Consider the following 21,356-nt stretch of genomic DNA (forward strand, 5'->3'; position numbering starts at 1 on the left):
AGAAAAGAGCAGGAGTAGCTATACTAATATCCAACAAATTAGGCTTCAAATGTAAAACACTTAAAAGAGACAAAGAAGGATACTATGTACTAATAAAAGGAACAATTCAACATGAAGACATACAATCATAAATATTTATGCACTGAACCAGAATGCCCCAAAATACATGAGACAAACACTGCAAACACTGAAAAGGGAAGTAGACATATCTACCATAATAGTTGGAGATTTCAATTCCCCACTCTCATCAATGGACAGAACATCTAGACAGAGGATCAATAAAGAAACAGAGAATTTGAAAAATACAATAAATGAGCTAGACTTAACAGACATTTATAGGACATTACACCCCACAACAGCAGGATACACCTTTTTCTCAAGTGCTCATGGATCATTCTCAAAGATAGACCATATGCTGGGTCACAGAGCAAGTCTCAACAAATTTTAAAAGATTGAAATAATACAAAACACTTTCTCAGATCACAAGGGAATGAAGTTGGAAATCAATAATAGGCAGACCGCCAGAAAATTCACAGATATGTGGAGGCTCAACAACACACTCTTAAACAACCAGTGGGTCAAGGAAGAAATTACAAGAGAAATCAGTAAATATCTCGAAGCAAATGAAAATGAAAACACAACATATCAAAACTTATGGGATGCAGCAAAGGCAGTGCTAAGAGGGAAATTTATTGCCCTAAATGCCTCTATCAAAAAAGAAGAAAGGGCAAAAATACAGGAATTAACTGTCCACTTGGAAACAGGAGAAAGAACAGCAAACTAACCCCAAAGCAAGCAAAAGGAAAGAAATAATAAAGATTAGAGCAGAAATAAATGAAATTGAGAACATGAAAACAATTGAGAAAATCAATAAACCCAGAAGTTGGTTCTATGAGAAAATCAATAAGATTGATGGGCCCTTAGCAAGATTGACAAAAAGAAGAAGAAAGAGGATGCAAATAAATAAGATCAGAAATGGAAGAGGAGGCATAACCACTGACCCCACAGAAATAAAGGAAGTAATGACAGGATACTATAAACAACTTTATGCTAATACATACAACAATGTAGATGAAATGGACAACTTCCTAGAAAGGCATGAACAAACAACTTTGACTCAGGATGAAATAGATGACCTCAACAAACCAATCACAAGTAAAGAAATTGAATCAGTCATTAAAAAGCTCCCCAAAAAGAAAAGTCCAGGACCAGATGGCTTCACATGTGAATTCTACCAAACATTCCAGAAAGAATTAGTACCAACTCTCCTCAAACTCTTCAAAAAAATTGAAGTGGAGGGAAAGCTACCTAATTCATTCTATGAAGCCAACATCACCCTCATACCAAAACCAGGCAAAGATATTACAAAAAAAGAAAACTACAGACCAATCTCTCTAATGAATATAGATGCAAAAATCCTCAACAAAATTCTAGCAAATCAAATCCACCAACACATTAAAAGATATACATTATAACCAAGTAGGATTCATCCCAGGTATGCAAGGATGGTTCAACATAAGAAAATCAATTAATGTAATACATCATATCAACAAATCAAAGCAGAAAAATCCCATGATCATCTCAATTGATGCAGAGAAGACATTTAACAAAACTCAACATCCTTTCCTGTTGAAAACACTTCAAAGGATAGGAATACAAGGGAATTTCCTTAAAATGATAAAGGGAATATATGAAAAACCCACAGCTAATATCATCCTCAATGGGGAGAAACTGAAAACTTTCCCCCTAAGATCAGGAACAAGACAAGGATGTCCACTATCACCACTGTTATTCAAAATTGTGTTGGAAGTTCTAGCCAGAGCAATTAGACAAGAAAAAGAAATACAAGGCATCAAAATTGGAAAGGAAGAAGTCAAACTATCACTGTTTGCAGATGATATGATACTATATGTCGAAAACCCTGCAGAATCCACACCAAAACTACTAGAGCTAATAAACGAGTACAGCAAAGTGGCAGGTTACAAGATCAACGTTCAAAAATCTGTAGTGTTTCTGTACACTAGTAATGAACAATCTGAAGGGGAAATCAAGAAACGATTCCATTTACAATTGCAACTAAAAGAATAAAATACTTAGGAATAAATTTAACTAAAGAGACAAAAGACCTATACAAAGACATTGTTAAAAGAAATCACAGAAGACCTAAATAGATGGAAGGGCATACCGTGTTCATGGATTGGAAGACTAAATATAGTTAAGATGTCAATTCTACCTAAATCGATTTACAGATTCAACGCAATACCAATCAAAATCCCAACAACTTACTTTTCAGAAATAGAAAAACCAATAAGCAAATTTATCTGGAAGGACAGGGTTTCCCTGAATTGCTAAAAGTATCTTGAGGGAAAAAAACGAAGCTGGAGATCTCACGATGCCTGACTTTAAGGCATATTATGAAGCCACAGTGGTCAAAACAGCATGGTACTGGCATAAAGTAGATATATTGACCAATGGAATCGAATAGAGTGTTCAGATATAGACCCTCTCATCTATGGACATTTGATCTTTGATAAGGCAGTCAAGCCAACTCACCTGGGACAGAGCAGTCTCTTCAATAAATGGTGCCTGGAGAACTGGATATCCATATGTAAAAGAATGAAAGAGGACCCGTATCTCACAGCCTATACAAAAGTTAACTCAAAATGGATCAAAGGTCTAAACATCAGGTCTAAGACCATAAAACAGTTAGAGGAAAATGTAGGGAAATCTCTTATAAATCTTATAATTGGAGGCGGTTTTATAGACCTTACACCTAAAGCAAGAGCACTGAAGAAAGAAAGAAATAAATGGGAATGCCTCAAAATTAAACACTTTTGTGCATCAAAGAACTTCATCAAGAGAGTAAAAAGACAGCCTACACAATGGGAGACAATATTTGGAAACGACATATCAGATAAAGGTCTAGTATCCAGAATTTATAAAGAGATTGTTCAACTCAAGAACAAAAAGACAGCCAATCCGATTACAAAATAGGGAAAAGACTTGAACAGACACTTCTCAGAAGAGGAAATACAAATGGCCAAAAGGCACATGAAAAGATTCTCAACTTCCCTGGCTATTAGAGAAATGCAACTCAAAACCACAATGAGATATCATCTCACACCAACCAGAATGGCCATTATCAATAAAACAGAAAATGACAAGTGCTGGAGAGGATGTGGAGAAAAAGGCACACTTATCCACTGTTGGTGGGAATGTCAAATGGCACAACTGTTATGGAAGGCAGTTTGGCAGTTCTGCAGAAAGTTAAATATAGAATTGCCATATGACCTCGCAATACCATTGCTAGGTACCTACTCAGAGGACATGAGGGCAAGGACACAAACAGACATTTGTACACCAGTGTTTATAGCAGTATTATTTACAATTGCAAGGAGATGGAAATAGTCAAAATGTCCATCGACAGACGAGTGGCTAAACTGTGGTATACACATACGATGGAATATTATGCAGTTGTAAGACAGAATAAAGTTATGAAGTATGTAACAACATGAATGGACCTTAAGGACATTATTCTGAATGAGATTAGCCAGAAACAAAAGGGCAAATACTGTATGGTCTCACGGATATGAACTGACATTAGTGAATAAACTTGAAGAATTTCATTGGTAACAGAGACCATCAGGAGATAGAAATAGGGTAAGATATTGGGTAATTGGAGCTGAAGGGATACAGATTGTGCAACAGGACTGATTGTAAAAACTCAGAAATGGATAGCACAATACTACTTAACCATAATACAATTATGTTAAAACCCTGAATGAAGCTGAATGTGAGAATGATAGAGGGAGGAGGGCTGGGGACACAAATGAAATCCGAAAGAAAGATAGACGATAAAGACTGATATGGTATAACCTAGGAATGCCTAGAGTGTATAATGAAAGTGACTAAATGTACAAATTAAAAAAATGTTTTTGCATGAGGAAGAGCAAAGAAATGTCATTACTGCAGGGTGCTGAAAATAGATGGTAATTAATATTTTAAAACTTTAACTTTTATGCACAAGACTAAAGTAAAAAATGTTTATTTGGTATAAAATTTATATTCTGACTAGTGCATTTCCTAATATAACTTATGTGGAGAGTTAAAATGAACACCATAAGTACATGGAAACTTGAGTAGGGCATGAGACTTGCTGGATTGTCCAGAGTGATGTCCCAATAAGTCCCAGAGTGATTTGAACAGTGAATAAAAAAGTATTTGCAAAGTCTCCTTCGGGGAATGGTGAGAAAGGGGGAAAATTCAACTTTCCTATGTTGAATTCTTGATATTCTCACATGCAGTGGGATCAACCAAAGCAATAAGCTGAGCCCCCAATCTGGGGTTTGTTCATATGAAACATTACCCCACAAAGGATAAGTCAAGTCTACTTAAAATTAGGCCTAAGAGTCACCCCTAAGAGAACCTCTTTTGTTGCTCAGATGTGGTCTCTCTCTCTAGCCAACACAACAAGCAAACTCACTGCCCTCCCCCTGTCTACATGGGACATGACTCCCAGGGGTGTGGACCTTCTTGGCAATGTGGGACAGAAATCCTAGAATAAGCTGAGACTCAGCATCAAGGGATTGAGAAAACTTTCTCGACCAAAAGGGGGAAGAGTGAAATGCGACAAAATAAAGTGTCAATGGCTGAGAGATTCCACACAGAGTCGAGAGGTTATCCTGGAGGTTATTCTTACACATTAAATAGATATCACCTTGTTAGTCAAGATGTAATGGAGAGGCTGGAGGGAACTGCCTAAAAATGTGGAGCTGTGTTCCAGTAGCCATGTTTCTTGAAGATGATTGTATAATGACATAGCTTTCACAATATGACTGTGTGATTGTGAAAACCTTGTGTGTGATGCTCCTTTTATCTACCTTATCAACAGATGAGTAAAACATATGGAATAAAGATGAATAATAGGGGGAACAAGTATTAAAATAAATTTAGATTGAAATGTTAGTGATCAATGAAAGGGAGGGGTAAGGGGAATGGTATGTACAAATTTTTTCTGTCGTCTTTTTATTTCTTTTTCTGAATTGATGCAAATGTTCTAAGAAATTATCATGATGATGAATATGTAATTATGTGATGATATTGTGAATTACTGATGATATATGTAGAATGGAATGATCATAAGTTAAGAATGTTTGTGTTTGTTATTGTATTTTAAAAAAAATTTAATCAATAAAAGCAAAGACTAAAAAAAGAAATAAAAGCTTGCTATAAGGATTACATGAGAGAATGTGCCAAGTACAATTGCTGGACACAATTGGCATTTCTATATATGACTGTTCCTCTTCCCCCCAACTGGGAGTGACTATTTTCATACTTATATAATAATCATAATTGCCTCCCTTTATTGTGTTTACTGTGTGCTGACCTACTTTACACGCTCCATCTCACTTAATGAAGTCTGTGAAGTAGACACCTTTATTGTTCCCATTTTGCAGATAAGAAAGCTCAAGCTCAGCTAAGATAAATCTCTTCCCCACTCGCTAGAAAGTCACAACGATAGGATTTTTATCCAGGCCACCTGAGGTTCGTGACAGCACCACGCCCTCCACATCAGGGTCCAGATCGGTGTACACCAAAAAGGTATATTTTGTCTGGACCTTGGAAATCATCTACCCCAACTCTGTGTTTATAGGTAAGAAATCTGAGGCTCAGAGAGGGAAGGGGCCTTGCTGAAGGACACCCGGGGAGTCCGTGAATGAACCAGGATGAGAGCCCAGTCTTCCAACTCTTGGGCCAAAAATATTTCCAGCGCCCACCACATCTGGGGCTGCTTACCCACACAGCACACCTCCACCGACCCTGCCTGAGAGATGGCTGGTGCCTGAGGCAGACCTAGTGTTCCCATTCATGCCACTCACCAACCTACCCCTCTCAGGGCACCAGGGGGTGGTAGTGTGTGTAGCATCGGGGTCTGGGGAGGGTGGAGACATGGTGGCCCTCAACTGCAGGCAGCCCTAGGAGCCAGTGCACTTAGGGCCATACAGAGGGCAAGGATAGACCCCCGAACTTGGAGGAGGAGGGAGTGGAAATGTGGAAGATGTTCATGCCAAGTCAGTGCTCCCTGCACCCTCAGCCTCCCTGAATACTGGTCCCTGAGGTTGGTCATGTCCTTGCAGGGATGGTCACCGAGGTCCAGGGTCCTCTCATGCCCCAGGCCAGTTCGTATTCCTCCTGGGATGGAAACCAACCCCTGTACAACTGGTAATAGAGCACCTCCTGCCCTGGGGACTCCTTGGAGTTGGGTTGGTGGGGAGGGCTGGCCGGTCCCATCTCTCAGGGAGGAGAGTGGGGGTTTGACTCCTAGGGCTGCTGTATGGGAAATAGACTTTGCGGGAAGGGAGGAAGTGTGGAGCAGAGAGATTATTGCAAAAAACTAGAGGGTTATTGAAATCATACAGATAAGAAATGAAGGGGGCTTGGATGAGGTAGTAGTGTTGGAGGTGGAGAGATGTGACTGGATTCTGGATATATTTTGAAGGTGGAGCCTAGAGGACTTGCTAACAGACCACATTCCCCTTTGTTCATTTAGCACCAGGAACCCTCACACACAAACCCAAGTTGCTTCTCCATCCTCATTGCAGGGTTGAATTAGAGAGGCAGTCCTCGGGGGACGCAGGGAAAATGGGACATTACCAAGCGTTGGATAAAGGAATTTAAGACTCTGCCTTTGTGTTCTCCTTGAGCTGCCTCCACTCTCCTTTATTAGCCCATTTAATGGGCAGGGCCTCTCCCATTAAAGGTCTTTCTTACCTTGCCTGACTTCCAGAGACCCAGTGAGTTATTGGACACTTGTTTGTCCAAATAGGTATGTGTGGCCCCTGGGCTTGCTGGTGGTACCCAAAACAGTCCTGTTTGTATTTGATACAGGGTAGGGGACAACAAAATCTGGTGGTGTCAGTCCTCAGACCCAAGCCAGCCACTTACTCCTGTTTACATACAACACAGTGAGGACAAAGCTGATCCCACAGGAAATACATACACATAACTTGGTCCCAGATTGGGCATTTCTGGAGAGCCTAGGAAACCCCAGACTGTCCTTACAAACATTCTTAGGTCAGAGGGGGTCCAACAAGGGGAGGAGGTGACCTGGTCTGCTCTGGAATAAGCAGGCCTTACTCTGTTTGGGCTGTGCTGCTATGGTGGGGGAGGGGGCACATTATAAATGCAGCCAGCCAGAGGGCCCCAGACCTCAGAACCCAGGACTGCACTGATCCTGAGATTCTGTGCAAGCCTCACCAAGATGAAGCTGCCAGGCCGGGAGGAGTTTGAAGCCACCAGTTCCCCTGAAAATGTTCCCACAGGGGAGCTGAGCAGCGGCCCTAGCCCGGGCTCCAGCCCTGGTGGCCCATCAGATACAGACAGCAAGGAACTGCGGGTTCCCGAGGACCCTCTGCTCTTCATTCAGCTGAATGAACTGTTGGGCCTGCCCCAGGCTCTGGAGTGGAGGGAGACAGGCAGGTGAGTGGGACCCAGACCAGCTTTAGGAGGTCCTTCCTCACCCCCAGCTCGTGCCTCCTTCATGCTCTCCAACTCTTCTGGTGGGGCTCCCTCTTACCCTCATTCAAGACGTCCCTTTCTGCATTCCCTTATTTTAGTGCCTCACCCTCCATGATGCCCAAGCTTCTCCACAGTTTCCAGTCCCCAAGACAAGGGGTAGTTGTCCAGGGAGGGGCATCCTCTGCACTACTGGGCCCAGGCTGCCCCACTGCCCTACCTTCCCTGGCTCCCCTGTGACCCCACTCCTGGACCAGGGAGAGATGGCCGTAATACCTCTCTCCATGCCCCTCCCTTACAGGTGGGTACTGTTTGAGGAGAAGCTGGAGGTGGGCGCGGACCGGTGGAGCGCTCCCCATGTGCCCACCCTAGTGCTGCCCAGCCTTCAGAAGCTCCGCAGGCTGCTGGCCGAGGGCCTCCTACTGCTAGACTGTCCAGCTCAGAGCCTCATGGAGCTCGTGGGTATGCAGGGAGGCTATGTGGGAGGGTCTGGGTAATCACGCCATTTCCCCGGGATTCCTCACCAAAGTCTTGGAATCTTTCAGAGCCCATTCCATCCCACCCCAGGAATTGTCCATCCCTGTCAAAGGGTAGAGATGGAAAAGCAGTGGAGGAGCAAGTTCACTGGCCCCTGCACTCCTTGAGTCTCCCAGAAGGGAAAGGGGCCTGGGCAAGAGGGGAAAGAGGAGAGGGGGCCAGAAAACCCCCAGGTTTGAGACCCACATCTCTTCCCCAGAGCAGGTGACCAGGGTGGAGTCACTGAGCCCAGAGCTGAGACGGCAGCTGCAGGCCTTGCTGCTGCAGAGACCCCAGCACCACATCCGGACCACAGGCACCAGGCCTTGCTGGGGTGAGAGGCCTCTCCCTGGGCCCCAGACCAAAGATCCTGGGATGGGAAGCTTCGTCCCTGATTTCCTCTGCACCTTTCTCAGCCCAGGGCTCATAGGCAGGGGGAAAATGGAGAAAATGGTGATGGGAGAAGAATGGAGGGGCTGGAATCATAACAGAATTATAACAGATTCTGTAAAGGGACGTGCTTGCTAGGTATTATGCCAGGTACTTTACATTCAGCATCTCATTTAATATTCACAACCATTCTGTGAGGCATTGCTACGGTTACCCCCACTTCAGTGATGAGAAAACAGGTTCAGAGAGGGAAAGGGCAGGAGGGCAAAGCTGGTTGGGAGCCCTGGCAGATCCATCTCCAAAGCCTGTGCTCTTAATCACAGCATGTTCCTGTCTTGTAGGATTTGCTCATTCAAGAGAGAATTCTCGTGATGAAGAAGATCCCTTGAAGGAACAGGTTTGGGGCCCATCCTTGACTAGGGCTGGGAGAGGAGTCAGTGATTAGTAATGGCTCACCCTCCACTGGACTCCTCAGTCAAGAGGGATGTTCTGTCAACATCCCCCTCCCCAAATAACCCATCACTCTCTGTGTCGCCCACCCAGCACCAGAACCCCCTGAGACAGAAGCTGCCTCCCAAGGCTGAGGCAGCGGCTGTGCTGGCAGGAGAGCTGGGCTTCCTGGCCCAGCCACTGGGGGTCTTTGTGCGGTTGCGGGATCCAGTGGTGCTGGGACCCCTTACTGAGGTGCCCCTCCCTAGCAGGTAAGGCTGATGAATTGGGGTCGGGGATCCTGGAGCCCAGAAGGAGAGCTTTCACTGGGGAGGGGGTTGGGGGTATCTGGGTCCAGTTTTCTGGGGCTATGGTGGGGGATGGAGCTTTGAGGTCAGGGGAAGGGGTGGAGGTGCAAAGTAGGCGAACACGTGTATGGGTGCTGGGAGGGAAGTCAGCGGAGTCTCTGTGGAGCCTAGATGGGAAGCAGCCTCGAACCTTCTGTGGGGTCTGGTTTTCTCCTCAGGTTTTTCTGCCTCCTCCTCGGTCCTCCCCTGCCGGGAACAGGCTACCATGAGATGGGCCGTGCGGCCGCTGTCCTCCTCAGTGACCCGGTGAGCTGGGCTGGGTTGTGAGTGCATAAGATTTATGTCTGGGTGACTGAGTGCAGCAGCAAGGTGGGGTGTAGTCTTGGGTTTGTGAGCACGGGGACTGAGGTTTCCTTGGCCACCACTGTAGCCCCATTACTTAGCCAGTGCTGGCACACAGAGGTGCTCAATACATACTCATTGCATGAATGAATGCTTGAATGATTTGTCTGCCTCTGTGACTTGTGTCTAGTTTTGAGACCATGAAAGTGCATGCAAGCGTCCAGATCGGTACTTATGCCTGTTCTGTGTCCCAGCAATTCCAGTGGTCAGTTCGTCGGGTCAGCAACCTTCATGACCTTCTGACAGCTCTGGATGCCTTCCTAGAGGAGGTGATAGTGCTCCCCCCAGGTCGGTGGGACCCGACAGCCCGGATTCCCCCGCCAAAACATCTGCCCTCTCAGCACAAAAGGTACCCAAGAGCCACCATCCCATACAGATCCTTCCCCACAAGTCCTGGGTCTTCAGGAGGGGCCTGGGTCTCAGGAAAGGAATAGGGGTCTAGATTTGGATTTGGAGTCAGGCAGACTCCTGCTCAACCACTCTCCCACTCTGAGACCTTGAACGAGTGCCTTCTTCTCTCTGAGCTTGGCTTTCACATTTATAAGAAGGTCTCACTATGACCCAGACTTCCTTGATGGGCAGCCCATGTCTCATGGGTCAGAGCAGGGTCCCTCCCGGGCAGAGAAACAAACGGCCACCAGGGGGCAGAGTGTCATAAACTCCAGCATGGAGTCAAGGACTGGTTGGAGACCCTCAGCCAACCTGGGATTCCGCTTCTCCTCAGGCCCCTCTCACAACTGCGGGAAACCAAGGGGTCCCTGGCACTGCACGGGGCCCCGGCTGAGAACAGACATGGCTATGGGCCATACCCACCCAGCCCAGAGCTGCAGCGGACCGGCAGGTGAGGCAAGCTGATGTAGGAGTAAGAGCTGGGGTTTGGGTGGGGGGAGAAGTCACAGGGCACAAAGATGTGTACTCACTGAGGGAGGGGCCCACCAGAGCACAGAGAAAGTAGGGGCGATGGGGGTATGGGGTGTGGGAACCTGGATCATTGATGATAGATCCACTATCGTGGCGGGAGGCTCTTTGGAGGCCTTGTCCAGGACGTGCAACGGAAGACCTCCTGGTACATCAGCGACTTCTTGGATGCCCTGCATCCCCAGTGCTTCTCAGCCGTGCTCTACATTTACTTAGCTACCGTCACCAATGCCATCACTTTTGGGGGGCTGCTGGGAGATGCCACTGAAGGTGCCCAGGTAGGTGGGCTGCCTGAGGGGAAAGGGGAACTATCGGTAGGCTGGGGACAGTGCCCAGAACCCTGGGATCCTTGACCTGGGTCCTGTGCTGAGCCCCTGCTGTCTTCCAGGGGGTGCTGGAAAGTTTCTTGGGCACAGCGGTGGCTGGAGCTGCCTTCTGCTTGATGGCAGGCCAGCCCCTCACCATCCTCAGCAGCACTGGGCCAGTACTGGTCTTTGAGCGTCTACTCTTCTCCTTCTGCAGGTAAGGGAGTTATTGAGGGTCCCAACAGCCTCACCCTTAGCCTCATCTTGGCTGGGTCAATAGGGAAAAGTGAAAGCAGTCATTTAGCTTTAGGGGTACCTGATCTGGCTTTAGCAGGGAGCAGAACAATCCTGCTGAGCCCTGTTTGTCTCTCACTCCCCAGAGATTACAGCCTGGATTACCTGCCCTTCCGCCTGTGGGTGGGTATCTGGGTGGCCACCTTTTGCCTGGCGCTGGTGGCCATAGAGGCCAGCGTGTTGGTGCGCTATTTCACCCGCTTCACTGAAGAAGGCTTCTGCGCCCTCATCAGCCTCATCTTCATCTATGATGCCTTGGGCAAAATGCTGAGCTTGGCCCATGCCTATCCCATCCAGAGGCCTGGCCCTGACCTGGCAAAGACCCTCACCTATGGCTGCATCTGCCAGTTCCCAGGCCCAGGAGGTAGGTGAAGGAGATAGGGAGTTTGGTCAGGTAGAGGAGGGATTGTCCCTTTACTGTCCCTTACTTGGTTAAGTTCAGGAAATACTGAGAACTTATTCTGGTTTGGAGGGGGCCTAATAACCAGCAGTGCTCTTTCCTATTCTGGTTCTGAATCAAGTGAGAAATAAAACAATAAAGTAGATAGAGAGATGTCAGATATCTTTTTTTCTATTAAATTATACCAAGATAGAAGAATGTTGGTTATATCTATAGGCAAATGGACTTCCTAACAATGATTCCAGAGTTAGATAAACTTCCCACCCAGCCATGGCAGTGTTGGACAGGGGCCATTTTGCCCCAGGGAAGTGAAGCTAAACACATGCACCATGCAGGCAGCTTCCTCTAGTTCACTCATGAATCATATAAATTGCTGCTCTTCTCCTGGGTCAGAATGACTGGCCAGATGGAGAGAGATTTGCATCTCTCTCCAAGGAAGGGAACACCAGGACTGGGAAGAGTGTTTTCTTTACCATGTGCCAGACCTTATGCTAGGCCCAAACAAGACCAGTTCTGGCCCTGGGGGTAACACACAGATTTGTAAATCTAACGAGTCAGTGTGCTCATCCATTCAGCAAACATTTGTCGAGCATCTCCTCTGGCCAGGTCCTGTGCTAGGCACCAAGAATCCAGATGGGTAGAGATGGGCACAAGGAAATGTCTTGAGGAACATAGACCTGGTAGTGATGTAGTCAGCAGGCAGAGGAGTCAAAGCCTAGAACTCTGGTTCAGCTGGTCCCATCATGGTAGGCTTCTATGGGGCTGGAGAAAAATTCAAGGGCAGGGGGCATATACCTGAATTCTCTGTTTCCCAGAAAATGACTCTCAATGGGCAAGGATAAGGCCAGAAGATAGAGGAGACATGATAAGCACGGTAAGCACCTGGGAAGGCCTGAGAGGGAAAGGGTAGAGGACAAAGAACTCAGTGGTTCTTGATTCTTTCCAACCCGTAGCCTAGGGAAATCCTCATAGGCCATTTCCTATGGCTGGAGACCTCCCACCCTAAGCGCTTGACATTTCAATGGGTCCCCCTCCCCACAGGTGGGCCCAGGGGATGGAGAGGCTCATTCTGCTGCTAGGCCCCCTATTCATGACCCCTCCTCCATACAGGACTTAGGCCTGGTCAATGTATCCTTGCTGCCCCCACCAGAATGTGCCCGGCAGGGAGGCCACCCTCGTGGACCTGGCTGTAATACGGTCCCAGATATCGCCTTCTTTTCCCTCCTCCTCTTCCTTACCTCTTTCTTCTTTGCCACGGCCCTAAAGCATGTCAAGACCAGCCGCTTCTTCCCCTCTGTGGTGAGTGCCACCTCTGTTTCTGTGGGAAAAGCCTGGCTCTTGGCTTTGGGCCTTCTCTGCAATGGGGAAGGATGTAAAGGGAAGGGGATGGTGGGTGTGACCCTGACTGAGTGTTCACTGCCTGGCCAGGTACGCAGGGTGCTCGGTGATTTCTCCTCAGTCCTGGCTATCCTGCTGTGCTGTGGTCTGGACGCTTTCTTGGGACTGGCCACACCAAAGCTTGTAGTGCCCAGAGAGTTCAAGGTGAGAGTCGGTGTACAGGGGACAGAGGAGAAGGTGGGGCCAGTGAGCAGGACCCTTGAGGAAGCTACATAGATCCCATACTTCTGCACCTATAAACTTCTGCTTCCTCACTCATAAAATAGAAATAATAATAGTATTGGGCTCACAGAGTTCTTGTGAGGATTAAATGTGGTGCTGTGCCAAACATGTGGCGAACACAGAATACAATTCAGCTATTATTATGGGTAAGTGGTTCAGACCATGAGTTCTGGACATCTGGCCCTTGGTCTGAATTCCAGTTCTGCCACTTCTTACTGAGCCTTAAATTCTTCACCTATAAAATGGACATAACAATAGTTCCTACCCCACAGATTGTTTTGAAGTTTACAGAAGATCATAGTACAAAGCACTTATCACAGTGCCTGTCACATCCTGAATTTTCCATAAATGTTAGTTACTGTTGCTAGAACCTCTCCCTATTCCTGACCTGGCCCTGCCTGTAGGACTAGTCCTCACTTTCTTCTTTGCACTCCTGTTGCTCGCTCTGATCCCGAGATGCACTTGCTGGAGCTTTCCCTCCCAGGGCATGGCAGTGTACAGGACAAAGCTTAGCACTGACTCCCAGACTTTGCCTATGCATTTGGCGATCTCCCCGCTAGCCTACCCCACGACAGGAGAGCAGGGGGGTGCAGCCTCACAAGCTCAGAACCAGAGGCAGCGACCTGACCCCCTCCCCAGCACAGACGCTAGTAATCAGAGCAGAAGCAGACACACCCAGCCCTGCCCCTGCCCTAGACCAAGGCAAGTCTGAGCCTGAGTTACCCCACCCTGGATGGGGGAGTGCCTAAGGAGGAGGGCTCTGTATGTCAAGGAGTGAGGGCAGGTCTCCTCCACCCCTTCCTCCTTTTCCAGAGAGGGAGGGGTGCTGTGAACTAAAGTCCAGAGCCCCTGGCTCCAGACCAGTACCCAATTAGTCCCCTTCCTCTGCTCTTTTAGGACACTGGGATGCTTTGAACCAGCTGTGTACATGTATTGCACACACGCGTGCATGCGTGCACACACACATACTGCACCCATCAGTATCCAGTGCATTGGGGAGGGATTTTGTGCAAGAATGCCAGGGCTGGGGTGTAAGGGTAAGGTACTCTTTGTAGACCCTCTCCAACTTGTCAATGGAATGCCCTCCCCCAGCCCACGCTCACTGGACGTAGTTGGCTAGTGTCACCTTTCGGAGCCAACCCCTGGTGGCTAAGCATGGCAGCAGCCCTGCCTGCCCTGCTCCTGTCTATTCTCATCTTCATGGACCAGCAAATCACAGCAGTCATCCTCAACCGTGCTGAATATAGACTGCAGGTAAGGCCTGCCTGGTAAGACTCTAGGCCCTTAGATCAAAGAGACAGAAGCTCCAGGATGGGCTCCAGGCTCTCCTCTCCCACCCCAAAGCACAGATGGCCCAGACCTGGGCTAGTTTCACCCTCATTGTCTCCACTACTACCTGCAGAAGGGAGCTGGCTTCCACCTGGACCTCTTTTGTGTGGCTGGGTTGATGCTGCTCACATCGGCACTTGGGCTACCCTGGTATGTCTCAGCCACTGTCATCTCCGTGGCCCACATGGACAGTCTTCGGAGGGAGAGCACAGCCTGTGCCCCTGGGGAGCCTCCCCACTTCCTGGGCATCAGGTGAGGCCATTATTCAGGAGGCTGGAGTGAGAGGTGGGCAGCAAGGGGGCTGGGGTGGGTAGCAGGGTATAAGGCAGAGTTATTTTGGCAGCTTAAATTCTAAGCCAGTGACTCCAGAGGGCTCTCTCACTGCCTTATGAGCACTGCATTGGAATCTTTGGGTGGATTCTGGGCTCTGAGATGGGTAAGCGAGATCTTCCCCTCTCCTCCTCTCTAGGGTCTGCCTTTTGGGGGCTGGGGAGGGGCCCGAGGAGAAACATTGTTGACGCAAGGGTGGAGGCAGCCAGGGCTGAGGTCAAGGGTGAGGTGCCACCTAATAATCCCCATTCAATGTAGAAGCCCATCATGGATGCTACAAGGTAATCCTTTACCAATCCAATTGTGAAACTGTAGGACACATAATTTGACAGTCTAAAGTATAAGAAATCAACTTTGTAAATTGTGAAATGTTAAGCCTTTATGACAGCATAAAAATTGCTAACTTTCCATCAAAATAGAAAACAAAAACAGATTGCAGTCATGAGCTGGAGCAGATGGGTTCACAACCAGCTAAGGCCCCCTTCCTGCCTGCCAGGTAGACTGTTGGGAGGATCCTTCTAATTCCCTCCTGCTGCTGGGGTTTATAGTGGGGCCTGGCTAGGGTCTCCAGCCTGGGCACCTCAGGGCTCTCCCAGGCCCTGGTTAGTCCCTTCTTCTCCCCCCAGGGAACAGAGGCTGACAGGCCTGTTGGTGTTCATCCTCACAGGAGTCTCCATCTTCCTGGCACCTGTGCTCAAGGTACCTTAGTTAGGCCGGGGTCAGGGTGGGGTCAGTGCAGAAATGGTAGAAAAGATAGCTACAGCGGACACTGGCTGTGCTCTTACTGTGTGCCAGGGGCTGCACCGCATTTGGTTTTCTCCATGCCTGGTCTCATTCAGTCCTCACACTAACCCTGAGAGGCATATGTATTTTCCAAATGAGGAACCTGAAGGTTAAAGAGGTTGAGTAACTTGCAAGAGCCGACTAAGAAAGCCAGTTTTCCTATCTGAGGACCCAAACTCATATCCCATGGGCTTTCTACCCCCATGGAGCAGGGCGCGCCAGCACCATCCCCTAAGGTCAAGTGCAGGCCTGGCTCCAGCCTCCCAAGAAGCCTTAGACTAAGAGTATGATCATCACACCCCAGGAAAACTTTGTGGCAAAAGCCTCTAGCTTCTCTCTCACCAGGTGTTTATGGAACACTGGCTGTGTGCAATACTCTGCTGGGAAGCTGGAAGAAGTGTGTGTGTGTGTGTGTGTGTGTGTGTGTGTGTGTGTGTGTGTGTGAAGGGGAAAGGAGAGTATTGGAAAGGAGCATGCAACCAAGCCAGCAATATACACACATGAACAAAAATTAAGTAACGAGTAACAGCAGAAAGGTTCAACAGGTCGAGACAACAAAGCAATCAAGAAGGGTGTGGAGAATGACAGACAAGAGTCACTGGCAGGACCAGAGTATAGGGGAAGGAAAGGTCCTGAAGGCTGGGTGAGAAAGGAGTTGTAGAAAGAGCCAGGTGGACCTGATCAGTCACTTGCTAAGTAGGTGACTCTCATTTAGCAGGTATTTACCAAGCATTAACCATATGACACGCTCTGTTCCAGGTACTAGGAATACAGTGCTCATCAAAAGAGACCATATCCCCATCCTTGCAATCTGGTGAGACAGATAAAATTAAAACAAGAATAGAGGATAATTTCAGATAAGGAAAACTTCTATAACAAGTAAAAGTGAAAGATGATTAAGAGTGCTGGGGTGCTACTTTAGCTGAGATGAAATGAGAAGGAACTGGACATGCCAAAGTCTGGGAAAGAGCATTTAAAATTTTTTTTTAATTTTAAATTAAAAAATATATATTACAAGGAAGAAATACATTCTTAACATATGATCATTCTATTCTACATATATAATCACTAATTCACAATATCATCACATAGTTGCATATTCATCACCATGATCATTTCTTAGAACATTTCAGAAAAAGAAATAAAAAGACAACAGAAAAAGAAATAAAACAAAAACAGAAAAAAATATATATACATACTATACCCCTTACCCCTTCTTTTCATTGATCACTAGCATTTCAAACTAAATTTAACATTTGTTCCCTATATTATTTTTATTCCATATGTTCTACTCGTCTCTTGACAGGGTAGACAAAAGGAGCATCAGACACAAGGTTTTCACAATCACACAGTCACATTGTGAAAGCTATATCATTATACAATCATCTTCAAGAAACATGGCCACTGGAACACAGCTCTACATTTTCAGGCAGTTTCCTCCAGCCTCTCCATTACATCTTGAATAACAAGGTGATATCTACTTTGATGCGTAAGAATAACCTCCAGGATAACCTCTCGACTCTGTTTGGAATCTCTCAGTCATTGCCACTTTGTCTCATTTCACTTTTCCCCCTTTTGGTCGAGAAGGTTTTCTCAATCCCTTGATGCTGAGTCTCAGCTCATGCTAGGGTTTTTCTCAATCCCTTGATGCTGAGTCTCAGCTCATTCTAGGATTTCTGTCCCACATTGCCAGGAAGGTCCACACCCCTGGGAGTCATGTCCCACACAGACAGGGGGAGGGTGGTGAGTTTGCTTGTTGTGTTGACTGGAGAGAGAGGCCACATCTGAGCAACAAAAGAGGCTCTCTTGGGGGTGACTCTTAGGCCTAATTTTAAGTAGGCATGACCTATCCTCTGTGGGGTTAAGTTTCATATGAACAAACCCCAAGACTGGGGGCTCAGCCTATAGCTTTGGTTGTAGGGGAAGAGCATTTTATGCAGAAAGAGTAAAGCAAAAGGTCTTGCAAGAGGCAAAAACAAACTTGGGCATTTTGGGGCATGTTGAGGGAATGAAAGGAGGCCAAAATAGCGGGAGCAGAGAGAGCAGTGGTAGGTCAAATAATGGGTAAGTTATTTAGTTTCTCTGAGATTCAGTTTTCCTATTTGTAAAATGAAGATGATAACAGAATTTACTTCATCTGGTTGGTGTGAGGATTCAATGAGATCTGGCATGCAAATGCTTCCAAAGGAAAGACCTGGGCTGGCTTGGATGCTAGATACTAGAAGTCTGTGGTTGGAGCCTAAGGTGGGGTACCTGGGTGGCTGGCAGAGGTAAACTCCTTTGCCATGTCTCTACTTCTTTCTACCAGTTTATCCCAATGCCTGTGCTTTATGGCATCTTCCTATACATGGGGGTGACAGCTCTTAGCAGCATCCAGGTAAGTCTATTAAAATTACCTAGAAATCCCTTTTCTTTCCTACCAGCACCTCTTTACCTGCACTTGCCAATTCCTCTCCTCTCCTTCTTTTCTTTCTTTCTTGGGTGCAGGGAGTCTGCTGCCACACCCTGGATGGGTGAGGGTCAAAGGAGCCTTCTGTACCCTGCTGTACTGGGATAACTAACAGTATCCCTTAGAAGGCTGAGTGCTTGCTTTCTTCTTCCTCGTTTCTCTAGTTCACAAAGAGGGTGCAGCTATTGTTGATGCCCGCAAAACATCAGCCAGACCTGCTGCTCTTGCGGCATGTGCCTCTGAACAGGGTCCACCTCTTCACAACCATCCAGCTTGCCTGCCTGGGTCTACTTTGGACAATCAAGTCTACCCCTGCAGCCATCATCTTCCCCCTCATGGTGTCTAGGGCAGGGCTGGGCAGTGGGCCTTACCCTGCAGAGGTCCTTGGGGAGGGGGGGAGGTGTCTGGGAGACTCTAACCTTGGAAGGAAGGGTGGCCAAGCCCTGTGGAAGCAGAAGAATCTCTCCTCTCTCACTTGCCCTGGATCTGTCTGGTTGGTGATCCTTGGACAAAGAAAGATAATTAAAAAAAAAAAAGAAAGATGATTACAGACAGGCTAATCCTAGGATACCTGATTCACTGGCTTCCCCAATTTCTCTGGGTCAATCAACCACAAGATAGGGGTATAAAACCCAGAAGGAAACTGAGGCCCAGGGAGAGGCAATGCTGATACCTTAGTTTCTCAGTAAGGTGAAAACACAGTTTGCTTCTGGTCACCATTTCCCAGTTGTGTGATCTCTGGGAAGTTGTTAATCTGTCCGGACCTCGGCCTCCTTCTCTGGACAATCCTAACTCATAGGATTATATTAGCATTCAGTGAAACAATGCGGAATATCTATCTCAGTACATGCTGGCCATTGTGAATGCTCCTGCTGCTGTTGCTGACAGCTTTGGCCTGTGCTTTTATTCCTGCAGTTGCTGGGCCTGGTAGGGGTGCGTAAGGCACTGGAGCAGGTCTTCTCACCACAGGAAATCCTCTGGCTGGATGAACTGATGCCAGAGGAGGGGAGAAGCATCCCTGAGAAGAGGCTGAAGCCAAAACACTCATTCAGTGGAAGCGACAGTGAGGATGTAAGCTTTAGGCTGGGCTGTCTCAGGGGAGTGGGACAGGGGTGGGGGAAGCACTCTTAGACACCAGAGAAGGCCAGGAGCTGTCCAAAGTCAAAGTATATTTCCATTAAGCCTCCAGATTCGGGCAACACAATCACTCCCCAGAGCTCCATGTTGACATTGGCAGACTGATGGAGTGAGGGAAATTTTTCTTCACAATCAGAGGCCTTGGTTTACTATGAGCCTATGGAGGTAGAAAGGCCTGAGGACACAGCCCTAGTCGGCTTTCTCAGCCCTGATTTGCCTTTGTTTTTCTGTCACTCTCGTGGTCTTTTTCTGTTTGCTGGTCTCTTTCTGCCCCTGTCTTTCTGTCTATTCCAACATCACCTGGAATCTTTCTTCCACAGTCAGAGCTGATGTATCAGCCAAAGGCTCCAGAAATCAACATCTCTGTGAATTAGCTGGAGTAGGAGTCTAGGGGTGGAGACCCCAGAAAGCTGAGCATGAGGTGAGGGTGGGGAACTGCTCCTGGTGTCTAGGATGGGGGAGGTGGCGTCTCAGACCTGGAAACCTCCCTACGAAGACCAGTCCAGTTTTGTCTTTACACTCGAGTCCCTTGTGAATCCTGGAGTAGTGGCTAGAAAGGTATATCCAAAGGGAAGAATGAAACAAGTGAGGGGTATGAGCTTGACTTCCTGCAGTTCTACAGTCTTGTCAGTAGAGGGAGCTCAAGCTCATGCCAAGGGGATGTGGAGGGTTGGGGAGGGGAAGGTTTCAAGACTAAAGAATGGGAGGGAAAGGGAAGGAGAAGGGAGCATAGACACAGACCTCCTTTATCTTGCCCCAGGGACTCCTTCCTTAGGCTTCTGAGAACCACATTCTAGACAAGTGGAGGGATCCTCTATTACTTGCCCTCTCTGCCATTCATTCATTTGACCCATATATCATTTATCCAGGTATCAAATATTTTCTGAGTACCATTTAGTATCTAAGAACTAAAGATACGGTGGTAAGACAATCATGGTCCCTGACCTCAGGAAGCTTAAGTCTGAAGAGTCAGACAAATGTACGGTCAATTCTTAGTGCTGGATGAGGGACGTACAGGCTGAGGGAACAGAGAGGCCCCTTAACCCTTTCTTGGAAGGTAGTGAAGTGGGGTGGTGGGAGTTGGTGGAGACTTCCAAGGAGAAATGGTCCATAATTTGCAACCTGAAGAATGAATAGATCTAGCCAGGAGAAGATGGTGGAAAGATATTCTAGGCAGAGAGCACACATGCGCAAAAGCCTAGAGCTGTTTGCCTCTGATGAGTTGAACTCTTTTGGGTGACAGAACACCCTCCTCTCCAGGACCCTCTGAAGGAGCCCAAGAGTCCCCACCACTAGCAGTGGAAAGTTTTGGGGGCTAACAGGAGAAAAGAAGATTCACTGACTGGCTCAGAGCTGGATCTCTTGGACTTCCCTCATCCCCAGTTACTCCTTCTGCTCTGTTTTTTACCCTGCTATGTCCCTGAGCATTTGCTGGGACCTTATCATGTCTTCTTTGTTCACAGATGTTTATCCAGGAAGTCAGGACATTGTTGGCTTTTGGCCTAACTGCCGGATAATCAGTCTGTTGGGGGACCTGGAATAAGGGAGCAGCTGGCTAAGACCTCATGAGTTGAGGGGAGAGACCTCACCTCTTCTGAGTTGGGGTGGAGAGCGGCAGGGAACAAACAGGTTTGCTGTGTGGTAGGAAAGGCTGGTGAGCCAGAGGGACTGAGAAGGCCTCATTCACTATCTACCCATTATAAGGCCCTTCCCATTTTATACTTTCTCTCCTCACAACTGTCTTTTACAGTATCTGGGGGTTGTCAGGGAACTACTTTCCTCTTACAAAAGGGATAACTATCTGAAACATTTTTCTACACATGTAAAAATAATCTTATTTCTTTCTGCCCATAAAAGTAAATGTGATTACTGCAAACTATTGAAGTGCCACAGAAATGTATAATTTTGAAATGGAAACCATCCCAGAGATAGCTGGTATTCACATTTTAATATATATTGTTCAGATTTATTTCAATGAACTCATTAATGTTTTGATTAAAATGGGATTATACTGTAGTTTTGTAACATGCTTGGCAGTTAATATATAATGGACACTGTTCTCATGTCTGTACACACATATCTACCTCATTATTTTTGACACATGCATAGAATGAATAGCCTTTTAAATTGAAAAACATACCATATATACAAAAGAGGATATGAAATATCATCTGCAAGTGCAAGAATTCTTCCAGGGTATTTGCTTAAGAGTAGAATTCTTAAGTACAAAT

General features: G+C 46.9%; 1 protein-coding gene and 1 long non-coding RNA gene across 6 annotated transcripts in view; one reads left to right on the forward strand and one right to left on the reverse strand.

The window, feature by feature from the left end:
* The window catches only part of LOC143663850 (uncharacterized), a 110,654-nt gene that overhangs the window by 16,820 nt on the left and 72,478 nt on the right, over nt 1-21,356 (reverse strand). For 2 of the 5 annotated variants that reach the window (XR_013166207.1, XR_013166210.1), the window contains 3 exons: nt 18,408-18,491; nt 12,716-12,832; nt 9,253-12,239 (listed from right to left, as the gene is read on the reverse strand). The exons of 1 other annotated variant lie outside the window; for it this stretch is intronic. This is a non-coding gene — a long non-coding RNA (uncharacterized LOC143663850). Of the gene's footprint in view, nt 1-9,252; nt 12,240-12,715; nt 12,833-18,407; nt 18,492-21,356 lie in introns of those variants that run through there. 2 more of the 5 variants (XR_013166212.1, XR_013166211.1) reach the window with 2 other exon arrangements.
* Nucleotides 7,262-19,499, forward strand: SLC4A9 (solute carrier family 4 member 9). The gene is made up of 21 exons (XM_077137195.1): nt 7,262-7,479; nt 7,817-7,977; nt 8,252-8,365; nt 8,763-8,818; nt 8,965-9,122; nt 9,377-9,464; nt 9,755-9,909; nt 10,285-10,401; nt 10,582-10,756; nt 10,867-11,000; nt 11,164-11,441; nt 12,293-12,351; nt 12,588-12,776; nt 12,906-13,019; nt 14,190-14,351; nt 14,500-14,678; nt 15,383-15,455; nt 17,848-17,916; nt 18,153-18,335; nt 18,904-19,059; nt 19,446-19,499. The coding sequence occupies exons 1-21, from the start codon at nt 7,262-7,264 to the stop codon at nt 19,497-19,499; spliced, it is 2,892 nt and encodes a 963-aa protein (XP_076993310.1).

This window comes from Tamandua tetradactyla, chromosome 20 (genome assembly GCF_023851605.1).
Source record: "Tamandua tetradactyla isolate mTamTet1 chromosome 20, mTamTet1.pri, whole genome shotgun sequence".
Classification (NCBI taxonomy): domain Eukaryota; kingdom Metazoa; phylum Chordata; class Mammalia; order Pilosa; family Myrmecophagidae; genus Tamandua; species Tamandua tetradactyla.